The 14,793-nt window shown below is 38.9% G+C and overlaps 1 protein-coding gene across 14 annotated transcripts in view; it reads right to left on the bottom strand.

Moving 5' to 3' along the window:
- Window positions 1-14,500, bottom strand: part of LOC116217322 (uncharacterized) — a 672,500-nt gene extending 658,000 nt beyond the window's left edge. For 13 of the 14 annotated variants that reach the window (XR_014887146.1, XR_014887144.1, XR_014887145.1 and 10 more), the window contains exon 1: window positions 13,445-14,500. Coding sequence is in view for 7 of the 14 variants with exons in the window: in XM_085238984.1 (XP_085095110.1) it covers window positions 13,445-13,569 (125 nt within the window). In the remaining 7 variants the exon portion in view is untranslated. The remainder of the gene's footprint in view (window positions 1-13,444) is intronic. The other variant, XR_014887171.1, reaches the window with a different exon arrangement.
- Between the last annotated feature and the right edge of the window lie 293 nt (window positions 14,501-14,793).

Raw genomic sequence — 14,793 nt, 5'->3', positions numbered from 1 at the left:
TAAAAAAAAAATAAAAATCACATGCATCACAAGAAGAGCAACAGCTGCTCAGCAGCAACTTGACATGCAAATTTCTGCCTTTATTCAGTCCACACATGCTGATGAGATGTAAGCAGAGAAGATTGGCAAAAACTGCTCCCAAGCTGAACTAATGATCATTGTGAAAATTAATTTTAACATATTCATCCTGCATCATCACACGTAAAAGGGATATGATTGTTAGCACTGAAAGCAACCCTTAAAAAAAAGCAGCGTCACATGTAAGCACCAAAATATTACAGTTTTTCACTGCAGTTTTACTTCTTTGACTAGAAATAGGCCAAAGTATACTGAGTCGAACATCATCTCATACAAAGGTTCTGCAAAACCAGGATCTCTGGTGATCTGTAATAAACACTAACCTGCTAAATTAGCATCTAATTTCATTATTTCACTGTAAAGATGAAAGAAACCTCCAGCTAACTACTGTTCCCCAATGAAGCCAGATGGATTTGGCCAATTGCTTACCAGCTTTCAGCGCTTAAAACTCACCACACCAACAGAAGAACATGCTCCTGAATAGATTTGTAGCTGTTGTTCACTGCTGGTCAGATTTTTTTCCTTGGGTAGTATAAATCAGAACTTCTTGTTTAGGATGATATATAAAGTGAGGATTGTCTACAGTAGTCTGACCTGACAGGCATCATGATAAAGATATTGAGTATGCTCCCCTCGTATAAAACACAATAGAATTTCACTGCAGTTACCAATGATAGCATCCTTCTCTGTACCTTTTAAGCAAGTCCCTAGTAAAAACCCTGAGAACCTTCAGCTTTCCTCATCATTCTAATCTTGTTTTGATTTTTTTGTTGTTGTTTAGGTTTTGCTTGTTTGTTGTTCCCTCTTGTCTCCTACATTTTCTTAAGGCTTCAGTATCATAACTCTCCTTTATTTAGGCTTTTCCTTAAAGTGCTTTCAATTTATGGTAGTTGCTTTAAAAGCAGTCTTATCCTGAAATTCCAGTAGATTCCAAGCATAAGCGAGGAAAAAAATTATGTAAGTAAAAAAAAAAAAACACACACACAAAAAATCCAAACAACAACAACAACAAAAAAAAGCAGTTCCAAAGACTTTCCTCATATTAACCACAGAAACAACAATAACTTTGTTTTTCTTACTGGTGAAAATCAGGAGAAATATTGAAGAGAAGTAGCAGAATTTCATGAAGATACAAAAGCAGATGTCTGCATGAAAGAAACAAATATAGAAATAGTATAACAAACATAGCTGAACTTAAAATACCTTATTTTTTAAACAATAACCATTAGCAGATACACATATTTAGTTACTCCAGTTAGTAACAGAAGTAGCACATGGAAATAGGAAGCATACATGCCTAGGATGGTCTAAGAGAATGAATGCAATGTACCACACAGTACAGGCAACTGCAGAACTACCAATAGCTGTTGTCATCAACATTATGCATACCAATCACAGAGGAAAAGAAGGAGTCTAAACATTTTCTCTGCCAGAAAACACGCCCCAACGAGAAAAGAGACTAGAACATTCCCTGAGTGAACAAAATCACAGGCTGTCACAATCAGAAAGGTCAATGGAGTGCAAGAGTGATAGCGGAGTGTGGTAGTAAAGGGACTAGCACAAATGGAATGGTGTTACAAAGGAAAAGTGCTCACCTTTCTCTGAAGATCAAGACTCCCAAGGAAAACACTACAAGAGAAGGATTTCCAACCAGAAATCCTTCACCAGTGGCAATCAGCCCTTAAATGAGGTCTAAGAGAGGTGTAGCCAGGCTCCATCCCTTCCGGTCACACAGCTGAATTGCCTTCACCTGTGCTCCCAGGGCTGACCTGGTCTTTTCCCCAGCTGCTCAATCAGTGCTTCAGGCCATGACTCCACAGTTACTATACACACACATTGCAAGAAGTCATGTCTGAAGAAAAAAAACAACACACTACAATATGCTTGAAGACCTAGGTGCACAAAGGCAAAGCAAGGAAATTAAATGAATGGCTAAATCAGTATTATATTGCCTACTGTAAAATTAAAATATACCTCTGACAAGTCCAAGCCACAAAGTTGGCATTCTGTTAATGTTCCAATGTTAAGTGTCTCAATGGAGTGGACAAGCAACTGGGAATAAATTAAAACAGGATTATACACATCTATAAAAGGTATATAAATCCCCTGCCATCTCCCAGCTTTTATGGCCGAACACTCTTCCAGTCCACTGAGTCTACTTGCTCACAGTTACCAGAGACTGTCTGAGAGACTACAGGATGGCAAAGAACATTGCCAGCATCACAGCTGCCACTCCTTCACTTTTGTGACATCACCCGTCTCTTCCAGGGCATCTCCAGTTTCCCTAAGGGTGAACAGTAGCAATTATTATGAATGCATTCCTCAGTCAAGAAGTCAGAACTCACTTCCGCCAGAACATGAAGAACAGTTGTTTCAACAAGACCTGATTTTCCTCAAAATGATTATTCTAGAGGACTTCGGACTTCTTTGATTACATGAAAAAGTTCAATCCATGCAATAAAAAAGGAAACAAGCCTGCTTAGAGACTGAAGAGATGAAGGTGGTCAGACACACTCCTGATATGTAATTTAAACTTAGCAGATTTGAAAGTTTGTCAAGACCTGTAGAAGAAAGTCCTTCATCTACAAGACATTGAGCACATTAGAAGTGCAGCTTGAGCTTTATGAGTAACTAAAAGCGTGCAACTTATTTCCTCACCTTCTATATGAATAGTTCAGGAATATTTCATGACTTTCAAGGATGTGTTGCTCTCCAGAAGTTATCTAGGGAATCATTTATGCATTCTACCTGAATAAATGGTTGCTCTCATTCAGTGTTGGGAGTTCCAGCTGTACTGACTGGCATCTAGCTCACAGCACATCTCTCCTCTTCCTCTGAACTTAAGAAGCTCTTCAAAATTTTGATTGTGTGAATTCCAATTTCAGTCCTGATTCAATGGCTTGTTTTCTGTGATTGTGGTACTTGCAAACAGTAAACATTCATACTATCTGTGCAAGTTCTGCAAGCCTTATTGATACAGCTCCAGGAAGAGACGCTGGCTTTTGGCCAATAAAGGTGATCACCTCTCAGTGCTCAAGTAGAACTTGTATCAGAGAGAGTCATAATGAGCTTTCTCCTTTAAAAAGCTACTGACAGCAATTGACAGGCAGTGCTATAAATGATCAAGTTAAGGTTATTAAACTCACAAAAAGGGATAATTACAAAACAGCAAATATTCATTGAAGATTTCAGTATCATATTTACCCAAGATCTTCAACAGTTTTTCCTTCCAGCAAATACATTGTATAAAACAGCAGATATAAAACCCTTCTGCCCTTTTGTAAATGAAGTGGACACTGATCAAAGTGTAGATTAGCAGTGCAGAGGGTTGGACAGAACACATGTTGGAAACAACAGCGTAACCATCCTAGCAGTACAACAGATGTCAGTAAACATCAAAAAAGTGTCTCATTTTTATACTTTGTTTTATTTTTGTTTTGTGGAGTTGCTTTATGTTTGGTTGGTTGCATTGCTGTTTATATGTTGTTGTTGTTTTTACTTCTCTATTGTTTTTGTCAGATACTTCACTCATTTACACAAAAACATGCTTGTCAAGCATATGGACTGCACTTCTTAAAGCTTAATCTCCAGATGCGGTACTTTGAATCTGCTGTCAGTAATCTCCTAAGACTTTGAAATTGACTCTTATTCAGGATTCTAGTTCAGAAAAGCCCTTTATTTCTATGCTAGGAACTTTGGAGGCGTGGGTTATTGCCCCTTTTAGTTTAAGAAAGAATTTCCACTTTACGGTAAACTCTGTCAGGCTCTGTGGGGAAGCAATGAGAACTTCTGAGTTGAAATACAATTCCAAATATTCTCTATTCAAATCAATAGTCATCCTCCTGAAAGAGGGATGGGACAAAGGATGGTAATTTGATGTTCTGAAATTCAAATCCACTTTCCAACAAAAATCATGTGAAGTTAAAACTTACTGAACAAACTCAGCTGCAAAAGCTAACACAGATGAGAATTCTGGTCGAAGCTTCAATACATTCACAATTATCTTTTTCTTTAAACATGCTGGATAAAATGAGCATCAAAATAGAAGTTTGAGTAGTCCAGTACTTCACCATAGACAATAAGTACTGTGTAACCCACTTCTAAATAGACTTGACAATTAAATCTGAATATCAGGTTCTCCCCAATTAAAGTGTCACAGCAATTTCAGGATGAATGTGAAGTGGCTAAGTGATCCAAGGCTAGTTTTTAAAGGTCAAGTGCCTGTTGCAGAAATAGTACACTTGTCAGCAGCCTCAGCTGATGCAAAAGATTTCACTAGCACCAAAATTTGACTGCTACCCATCAGTGCTAGAATGGCTCCCTCAAGAACAGTGTTAAGGTATGTTAATAAGGCAATATGGAATAAATATTTTTTAAATATGAAGTTGTATTTTTGCCAAAGCAATTCAAAGGCACTGGAGCAAAACAATCACATTTTCCTTTACTTGCAGAGGGTTTCTATGCACTGCTAGGGAACATTCCTGAAATTATTCACGTTGTAACGTCTAATGAAAAAGCAATGGTTGAAAATCATAGAATCATCACAGAATTGTAGAATGGCTTGGATTGGAAATGACCTTAAAGCTCATTCAGTTCCAACCCACTGCTGTGGGCAGGGCTGCCCCCACCCCCATCCAGCCTGCCCTTGATTGCCTCTAGGGATGGAGCATCCACAACTTCTCCAGGCAACCTGTGCCAGAGCCTCACTGCCCTCTGAGTAAATAATTTCTGCCTAATATCTAATCTAAATTTCCCCACTTTTAGACAAGACATTCCTGCTTGTCCTATCATTATCAGACCATGCAAAAAAAAATCAGTCTCTTCCCTGTTTATATGCTCCCCTCAATTACATCAGGGCCAAAACGAGGTCTACCCAGAGTCTTCTCTAAGTTAAACAAGCCCAGCTCTCTCAGCCTGTCTTCATATAAAAAGGAGCTCCAGCCCTCTGATCACCTACACGGCCCTCTTTTGGACCCATTCCAGCAGCTCCACATCTTTCATGTGTTGGGAGTCCCAGGCCTGGATGAGCATTCCAGATTGGCCTATCAGGTTGTTCTCCTCATATAAGATACATTAACTAGGATGTCCAGCATACGCATCTGTGCAGTAATGAAAGGATGACAGTGCAGCCTTCTTGCTAAGACCCCACTGAAGTGAGCGATGCCAATATCTCATCTTTCCAAAAGGGCCAGGCTACACATTTAAAATATTTGGAAGTGTAAATACTGCCTGTGCATTTTATGACACAGTAAAAAGTGGCTTAATGTAGCAATAAAAACTCAAATATGCTTTGACAAAGTTATTTTAAACACAGTTCTAAAGCCAATAGCTACTAAGTTTTAGACAGATGATTTCCAAAGGGCCTTGGCACAATACCATTTAAAATAAAGGTAAAATATTCTACATATCAGGCTTGCTAAATAAATCCCAAGATTTTTATGGCACTAATGAGTGAGTATGAGCACACTGGGACTGCTCAGTAATTCACATTAAAACTATATATATTGTAGATGCAAAAAATAGAACATGGCATATTCCTTAATCCTAAAACACTCTTCCACCCTATCTGGAACAACAAGGCTGAAAATGGGGAATTCCTCAGGTTCAAATAAGAGTATTTATGACCATAACCTAGGACACAAATGACATCAAAACTTTTGAAGAACAGGTAGCACCACACACTACATGCTCCTCAAAGCCTCACGCAGTAGAAACACCTCTACACAGTAAACTAAACGTTTTTCCCCGGTGGTCAGTGTTCCATTACGACTGGCCCCAAGCAGTGCATCTGGGCAATATCACCCACCATTGAAGAGGAAGGTTTCACCTCCACCATTTCCAAGACACCAGGGAGGAATTCCCACAGCCACCCCAATTCAAGCTCATAGCACATCAAGCCCCTGCAACAAGCTGCAACATGCAGGCATCAGGGATGTCCCCAAGGTGAAGAGACATGCCAGCAGAGTTGTCAGCACACATGCTGCAGTCATAGCTGGAGCTCATCCTGTGTTGTCTGGACAAGTATCTATGCAAGGCCTGCCTTGAGGGAGGCCGTGGGTGGCAGCAGAAGTTTTGAGAAAAGCAAAAAAGAGGAAAAGAACGAGCTTTATGTGGATGATTTGGGGAGGGAAAGAATTCCTCCCTAAACTGCCCACTCAGCTCAGAAGTTAAGCTAGCAATGCTTTGATTTTTACACAACAAGCCAAGCGGATCCATTTCAGAAGAAATGAGTCACACATCGCTCTCAGAGATGTTGGCTCATCTAACAGGATGATCTGTGGCTGGAGCAGTAGTTGCTTTGTTGGGTACCAACACCGCTGAGTTACACCACTTGCATTGAGCCTTTCTTTGCACCTGACAGCTGAGCACAGAGCTTATGGGACAGGGGAGTGTTTTCTTCTGAGCCATGACAGTCCATTCCAGAACTGCTAAACCAGCAAGGTTTAAACACAATCAGTATGTAGAATTGAGCAGGGTATGCATGACCTTTGTCAAGTAGTTCTGTTTGACTGCAATTCTCAAACTCTAAATGAAGGGAACACACCAAAAAGTTTCCTGATGTTCACCATTTGCACTGTGAATTACTTCTATTTTCATTCAAAGTTCTTTCTAATACAAGGGGAAAAAAATAAAAGCACAACAAACAAGCATTAAAAAAATGCTTATGCTTTGTTATTCAGAGAAGCCTGGTACTGCCTGATCCTGCACTTACTTGACACCAGGCACTTTTCCCTTTCCAGCACTAGCTAGCATGCTTCTAGGGAACCAAGGCAGTATTGCAGCAAGATAAAAATTAGAATACACAGCATCGCCAAATCATATGTAAGTAATTGGCAGAAATAAGACTCAGTCTCCTGATTTAGACACTGTAGAGCCCTATTCTTGTTAATTAAAAAAGGTGAGGTGAATGATTTAGACGAACAATTCAGAAGAAATATGAACCTTTCTAAACCTTTGTTCAAAATAAGAGCTGAAATTTCTGGAGACTCATAAAAAGCTAATTCTGGACACACATCAACTTCTACATGCACACACACGTGCATGCACTGAGTGCTCCTCTTTCTTCTATACTTCCCACATTTAACAAGCAATAAAATTGTCAGAATAATCTTGAAGAATAATGCCTGTGTCAATAGAAAAATTTCCACTCCATACCACCTTCAGCAAGATAGCAGGAATTTTGAAAACACTTTGTTTTATTACTTTAAGAGCTACGATAGATAAAGGTGATCAAATAAGGAATAAAGTTTCGTTGTTGTCAACTAAAAAGATTTTGATTAACTCATTTTGTGGTTGACTATTTAAAATAATATTTAGTCTGACTTATAGGAGGCCCTTGTTTTTCCTTTTAACTCGAGTGATTTTTGGTATAGACAAACACCTCTAGCCACACAATTATTTAATACTTAAACACAAAAATACCTACTTTGAAAACACTGCTCAGAAATGGGGCCAGGCTTTTTTTTCAGTGTATTCAGCAGTGGAACAAGGGGCTATGGGTACAAACTGCAACGTGGGAAGTTCCATACAAACTTGAGGAAGAACTTTACTGTGAGGGTGACAGAACACTAGCATAGGCCAGTAGTGAAGAGGGCAAAGAGGTGGTGAAGTCTTCTTCTGTGGAGATGTTTTACACACTTTCCTGTGCGACCTGCAGCAGGGAACCTGTTTTAGCAGCGGGCTGGACTGTATGGTCTCCAGAGGTCTCTTCCAAATCCCATGCTTCTGTGATTTTGTGAAATTAGTTTACTGAACTTCTGTCCTGAACTTCTGTCCTCACTGTGACACCAGCTGTGCTCTGGTAGCGGCATGACCCCATTTATACAGCACTAGGATCCTGTGTAAAGGGGTGGCAAACCCAGCCAGCATGAGCACTGTGCCACCGCCACTTGACAGCTGGACCTGATGAGCCCAGGGGGCTGTGGCTCTGTTCACAGATATCCACATAATGATACCTGTACAGGGAGCCCTGTAACATATCTTAAGAGCTTACCTACTCAGGACAGTAAAAGCAAGCCAGCTGAAGGTATGAAGTCACAGCCAGGAACCTGAAGTGTTGACAGATGAAAGTTAAAGCTAAGTGGGAATACTGAGACTGTACTTAAAACATTTTAATGCAATACACCCTGACTTCAGAGTTGATTTGTTTATCGCCTGTTTTTAAAGCATGTACATGAATAACAGTAGAATGGGGTGAAAAAACAAACAGAACAAAACAGGAAATGTCAGCCTTTCAAAAGGTGCAAGTTCTTGACTTGTTTATATTAAATACATGTAATTACCTTTAAATATAATTGGGAAAACATACACTACAATAAAGTTATCAGACCACTTCTTCAAAGCTGAGAAGGAACAGACTGTGTGTTTCATCTTGAGGCAGTGTGAGCTCATCCCAAGACCCTAACCCAAAAGAAAAATTAATTTTGGTTACTAATTGCTCATCATAAACCTTCAGGCTACCCTAGAATTCACTCAATTCTAGTACCTCTCATTAAAGGTCTAGGTCTATATTCTTTTCCTATAAACTACAATCTTGCTGCAATTTCCTGCCAGGGGCTCCAGTTGGCTGCACCTCAGCACAGGATCAGCAGTTGATTTTTCAATCTGAGATAGCAACAGCATTTAGCAACCTGCCAGCTAATACAAAGCAAAGTGCCATTTAATTTCAGGAAAATCAGGACCAAGAAATTTATATTGTAAAGGAATAAAGAGTACAAAACGTGTCTTCCTATCAAATAGGAAGCCAGGGCATGAATGTAAAAAACTTTATCTGGCTGGGTCCTATCTAGTCTTCCCCTAGGGATGTCCTAAACTCATTTCCAGACCATTTCCTTTCACTCTTGTATCTCTTGATATTCAGCTTAATTTTCTGTAGGCACAGATGAGGAAGTCTAGAGAAGTTATTGTAGTGAACAAAGAAGAAAGTCAGTGTAATTTAACCTTGGAGTTTCTGCACTGTTTAACCAATCTGAGCCAAGAGTCAATCCTTATGAAATCCCTCTGAATCTTCCTCTGTTCCTCAAGGGAGAACAACCTGAACATATCAGAATTTTCACTGGAGAATTTAGAATTTCAGAATGAAATTAGCTAAATTCTGTCCAAAGCATATTTAAATCAGCATCAAGACAGAAATGATTGGAAAAAAATTTAAAAAAATCAAACTGAATAGCGCAAAGACTGGTTTCTGCATAACCTTCCACTTGATTCAGTTTTTGGTTGACTAACTTGGTGCTCATTTACCATATTATGCAGAATGAAACAGTGTTCAATACTGAAGCAGTGTTTAAATTTTAGAGTACAGATAAGTTGAAGCTCTATATTGAACCAGGCTCTCTTTAATCAATTTTGAAATGTTTTTGATTTTGTATTTTCATTCTTATATTGTTTTATTATTTTAAATGCAGGTAACCTTTTCAAAACTGAAGAGATGAAAAATACTAGTTTTAATTAATGAATAATCTAAACAGCATTGGTTTTGTGGGTTTTTTTTGTTGTTTGTTTTTCGTCAACAAGAGAATTCAATTTTTCCCCTTTTCTTCCCAAAAGGCAATGCATTCTTTACTTGATAATCTGTAGGAATTTATGAGTGTTTAATTAGCCTTATTTTTGCTCCCTGAATGCTATCAAAACATAGTGAACTACAACATATTGAGAGTTACAGACAAAAAGTTAATTAAAAATTTGAATTTAAGGACTAAAGTTAAAACAAAAGATTTTTCCCTAGTTCATACCAAGATTTGGCAGCATGCGTGATTACACATAAATCAGACTAACTTCCTATGCCTTGATTCCTCCATAAAAATAATGTCCGTCCTTTCCTCTCCCCCCGCCTACCCCCCCACTTGCAATCTAACTATGCATTTCACTGACTGTAGTAGATCTGGTTGTGAATATCTTGTAGATGTGATGTTAAAGCGGTGCACAGAAGAACCAAAAAGTAAAAAGTATCAATGATTTGTACTGTTGGGGCAGCATGCCAGGCTTCCCATCTAAATCCATCCTATAAATGGAGGTATTCAGGTGTAAAAAGAAAAAAAAAAGTTTTCTAACTATACTCTGGTTTAAAGACAAGTTCCTTCAACATTAGCTTTCCACAAATATAAATGATTGAGTTTAGTTTTCAGATGACATTTATGAGCTAATCTGAAGATTGCCTCCTCCAATACTCATAAAAAATAGCAGATTTTACATTGAAGGCCATGGCTCAACATACTGAAAGAGTATTTCCCTTACCTTTCTTTTCCCCAACCTTTTCTTCCTCATGAAATCCTTGACACACAAGGACTTTGTGTAAGTATGCAAAGATTAAACTAAACACCATTCAAAACCAGATGATGCACAAAGACTTTTCAAAGTTTTGACGGTAACCAAAACTGAAAGCTATCTGTACAGCTCCAACCTTATTACAGTACAATTTTCCTCTCAAGCAAGCTGTTAGTGACACCAGTAGAAGCTGTATTAAAGGGAATTCAAGCAGACAAGACAAGAGTCAGGGCAAAGATATCAAGGATGCCAGCAGGTTTCTCATTTGTGTTGGCAGACTAGGGAACCTGCTAGCTCTCTGCTCTGGTCCCTCCTGCATGTTGAGTAACCCTAACCATGACAGGATATGGGGCAGAGTCACTGCTTAATATAACATATTTCCAGCCTTGAAAGGAAGGCCATGCTGTCACCACCACTAGTTTCTGAATGTGTCCTTGAGACAGATTTGATAAAGCACCACTGGAGAGCAATCATAACTTCAATTTCTATAACTAATTTGAGTAGTTCAAATAGTGCTGTGTGCATCAGCACAAATCTAATACAGGTTCTGGGGCAGTACTTCTTTCAACATGTAGCTGGCATGAAGGAGAAGGCAAGTTTAATAGCAACATCATGGCAACGGTGTAGTATGAGTATGAGAGGCAAAGACTGATGAGCAGAAGTAATAGCTTTTATTTCATTATCATTAAAACAAGGGGAAAAGCATACAAATCTTTCTGATCTTTCAGATTTTAAGAGTCAGTGTAGAAGCACTACGGCCAGGATAGCATAGATGAAGTTTGTAGCATCTTGACAAGCACATTTATAGAAGCCCCGGCCATTATACTAGATTATTTATATTAGATTATTTAACTGTTATCTGTGAGACTCTGTCTTCAAAGAGATTTTCCCCAGAAACTGTATTCCTTGCCATCAGGCATCACTCCAGTTTTGCCAAACACTAATTCCAAGTACACAACCTTGTTGTACCACATAAAAATATACCACACTAAAGTAACATGAAACATAGCAATATGTTTTCGTAGCAGCAACAAATGCTTCTGTCATACAACAGCCATCAAAATCTTTCTTACACATACACTTCACAAAATGTATTACGGTTCATCACATGCATCCAATGCTCCCTGGGAAGAAATCACAGTTATACAGTCACAAGGTTGAAAAGGACCTAGAAGATCATCTAGTCCAACTGTCCTCCCATCACTACTGCTACCACAAGCTACTAAACCATATCTTGTAGCTCCTCATCCAGGCACCTCTTGAACTGCCAAGGATGAAGACTTCACCACCTCCCTAGGCAGGCCATTCCAGTGAAGAACTAGACAGTTCTGTATAAGTTTGTGGACTATTTATGAAGGACAAGTAATAAAAGTCAGCATGACAGCTCTCTAGCAAGATCTCTCTACCTCTGCTTTCTATATTCAAGTAAGTTCTACAGAAGTCTGAATCTTATTTCTTGACATCTAATCGGTATTAAATACTCATTAAAATTCATCAAGAATTTAGAGAAGCATTTACTTTCCAAGATAACCTCTTCATGCAGCAAACAAAATGGCAATCCACCACGTATATAAGCAGATCTCTTAAGAAGGAGATATCCACTGAGTTTTCAAGTGCATGTGCAACAGTTCAGTATAAAAACAACTCTGTACTTGCTTATCTCCTATTAGTTGGCTAATGATTTAAAGGCTTTCTCCTGATAAGAATTATCAATAGGAGAAATGCAGCTCAAAAGCTCAATGTCAAGGAATCTGCTCAGTTCTCATCCATAACTTAGTACAGCTTAGGGAATGACTTGCTGGAGAGGACCTCTGCAGAGAAGGACTTGGGTATCCTGGTGGACAGCAAGATGACCATGAGCCAGCAGTACGCTCTTGTGGCTAAAAAAGGCCATTGGTATTCTGGGGTGCATTAAAAAGAGTGCAATCGGCAGGTTGAGGGAGGTGATTCTCCTCTTCCACTGTGCTCTGGTGAGGCCACATTTAGAATACTGTGTCTAGTTCTGGGCTCCCCAGTTGAAAAAACAGGAATCTTCCTAGAATGAGCACAGCAGAGGGCAAAGATGATAAAGGGCCTGAAGTAGCTCCTATATGAGGAAAGACTGGGTAACTTGGCTCTGTTCAGCCTAGGGAAAGTCCCAGTCCCATGGAGACCTCAGACTCCTGACTAAAATCATGAACTTGTGCCAAAAATAAATAAATAAATAAACAAATAAAAATAATTAAAAAAAAAACAATTCAACACAAGATTTGTGTGACCTGGAACATGAAGGAGCTCAGCACATCCTAATATAACAAGGGCTAATTTCACATATATCTGTACAAATCCAACTAACCACATGACATATTTTTTAGTATGCTTGTATATATGTTAATATACATATTAACAAATACACTATATTTGTTATTATATACTATATTAACAAAGAGATATGCTACATAAATAAAATCCAATGTCACTACTGTACGTTATGAAGTATTCTCTTTTGGCAAATATGCTTGGAACTGTTATAAAGTACATTGTCTTTCCTTAAAGCACGCCCGCCCTAGCAGCATAGAAGCAGGGTTAGAAAGGGCTAACTTCCAAACAAGTAGATTGACCATTGCTTTTCTCAAAGCAAGGTAGCAGAAACATTGTCAGTTTTAATAAAATGAAGCAATACCTGTACCAGAATCTCACTCAGCTCTCACAGACACACAGCTTGGTTCAGATGAGAGAGGCTGTTCATATAAGATATCTTTTTCACACCTAGAAAGTGTTTACAGTAATATATGGATGTGTTAAAGCAAAGTAATATTTTCCTTTAAGACACATAGAACATTAGATTATTATCTGAATACTTGCCTTTAGCATCCTCTTAGTTACTGCTATATTTTATTCCAAGGGATAAAGGAAAACTTCCATCATTTAGAAGCTGTGGCAACACTTCTGACTGAGTAACAATAGTACAGATGGAGAATAATCCAAGTATTTTCCAAATACCTTTGAAAAGCACCAATAAAAATTAAATCTGTAAACATATATGGAAGCATTTAAATGTACAGCACATTATTCTTACTAATAAGACTGTACTTGAAGAGGCAATAAAGCTCAGCACTCTTACCTTCCCTTAATTGCATTAGAAATGACCGTTTGAGGTTGACTGAAGCTCCTCTTAATGGATTTTGAATGGTATGCACTTTTTCCACCTCCTGTTTTAGAAGTCTCTTGTTCTATTTTGATGTACATCTTGTGCCTAAATTGGCTGGGAGATGCTCTCCTGTGCACTGGTTAGCTTGCAATCACATGGGGGGTTATCTTTCGCTTTTACAAGGCTCTGCACCACCTCTAGATTTGAAGCTACACAGTTCCAACTGTACTTGCAAACAGAGTAACATATTTGGCAGAAAGAGGACACACCGTCTTCATGTCTTGTCTGTTGGTAGTGCCTCTGTAGTCACGCTTTTTGGCACTTGGAAAAACAGCTGCCATTTGCTCCTAGGGCATTAAGAAATTACATCCAGCTGCTTCAGCTCTTCACTTCAGCACATCAAAAAGCTGTAGGGTTTTTTCGTGTGTTCAGCAGCCACAGATTTTGCAGAAGACAGACACTATACGCTAATGAGACATAGGAGAGCCTAACTGCTCTCATTAGGAGACATGATCTCTTCCTCCGTGCTCTTACAGCTCCCTGGCTGCATGCCACAGATTTGTTTTTAGGAAGATATCTTCCACGAGGCTTAAAAGTCTTACAGGGACCTCTACGCATGCTGAAGAGCAAACATGAACACAATAGGATGGAGCACTAAGGAGATCCCACAGTAAAATGAAGGTAGGACTTACCAGCCGAAGTCTAGTCCTACAGTGTTAAAGCAGGAAAGGTCCAGAGGTGATTCATTCCAATAGGAACCTATCTCATTAAACAGTGTCCAGGCAGATGTAAAATCAAACTAGAAAAATCAGTCCACAGCTCAGCATTAAGATCACATCAGGCACATCGCAGGCAAATCTACAGCATTAGCCAAAAAACAAGACAAGAAAGCAGTCTTCAAACAGACCTGAAGAGCAACACTATTCCAAGGAAGCTCAAAGAAGGAACAAAGAATATAGAGCTAGGCTTAAAAAGAGCTCTTAGGTTTGCAGCTGTGGGTGGAGATTCCAGGTTAAGCTGCTCAGAGCCATTAAGGTTCATGCCTCAATGCACCTGAAAGCACCAAGGAAGTAACAATTCATCTCTCAGGTACATTAGCACAAAACAAGGTGTGACTACACTATTGTGGTAGTTTTCAGTTCATTCTGTTGGCTGATTGGTTGTTTGTTTTTTATTGCTATTCATCCCCAGTAGAGACACATCCTATCTATGCTACTGGATAAAATACATCCAAGAAGCTACTTTATTTTTCTATGCTCTGGTACATCCTTTTGGAGACTTTATGATTCATGCCCTTCTGAGAAACTTTTGAAAACTAACTA

The sequence above is a fragment of the Meleagris gallopavo genome, chromosome 1 (genome assembly GCF_905368555.1).
Source record: "Meleagris gallopavo chromosome 1, MGAL_WU_HG_1.1, whole genome shotgun sequence".
Classification (NCBI taxonomy): Eukaryota; Metazoa; Chordata; class Aves; order Galliformes; family Phasianidae; genus Meleagris; species Meleagris gallopavo.
The sequence above is the reverse complement of the archived record's forward strand: the minus strand, read 5'-3'. Positions and strand labels throughout refer to the sequence as shown.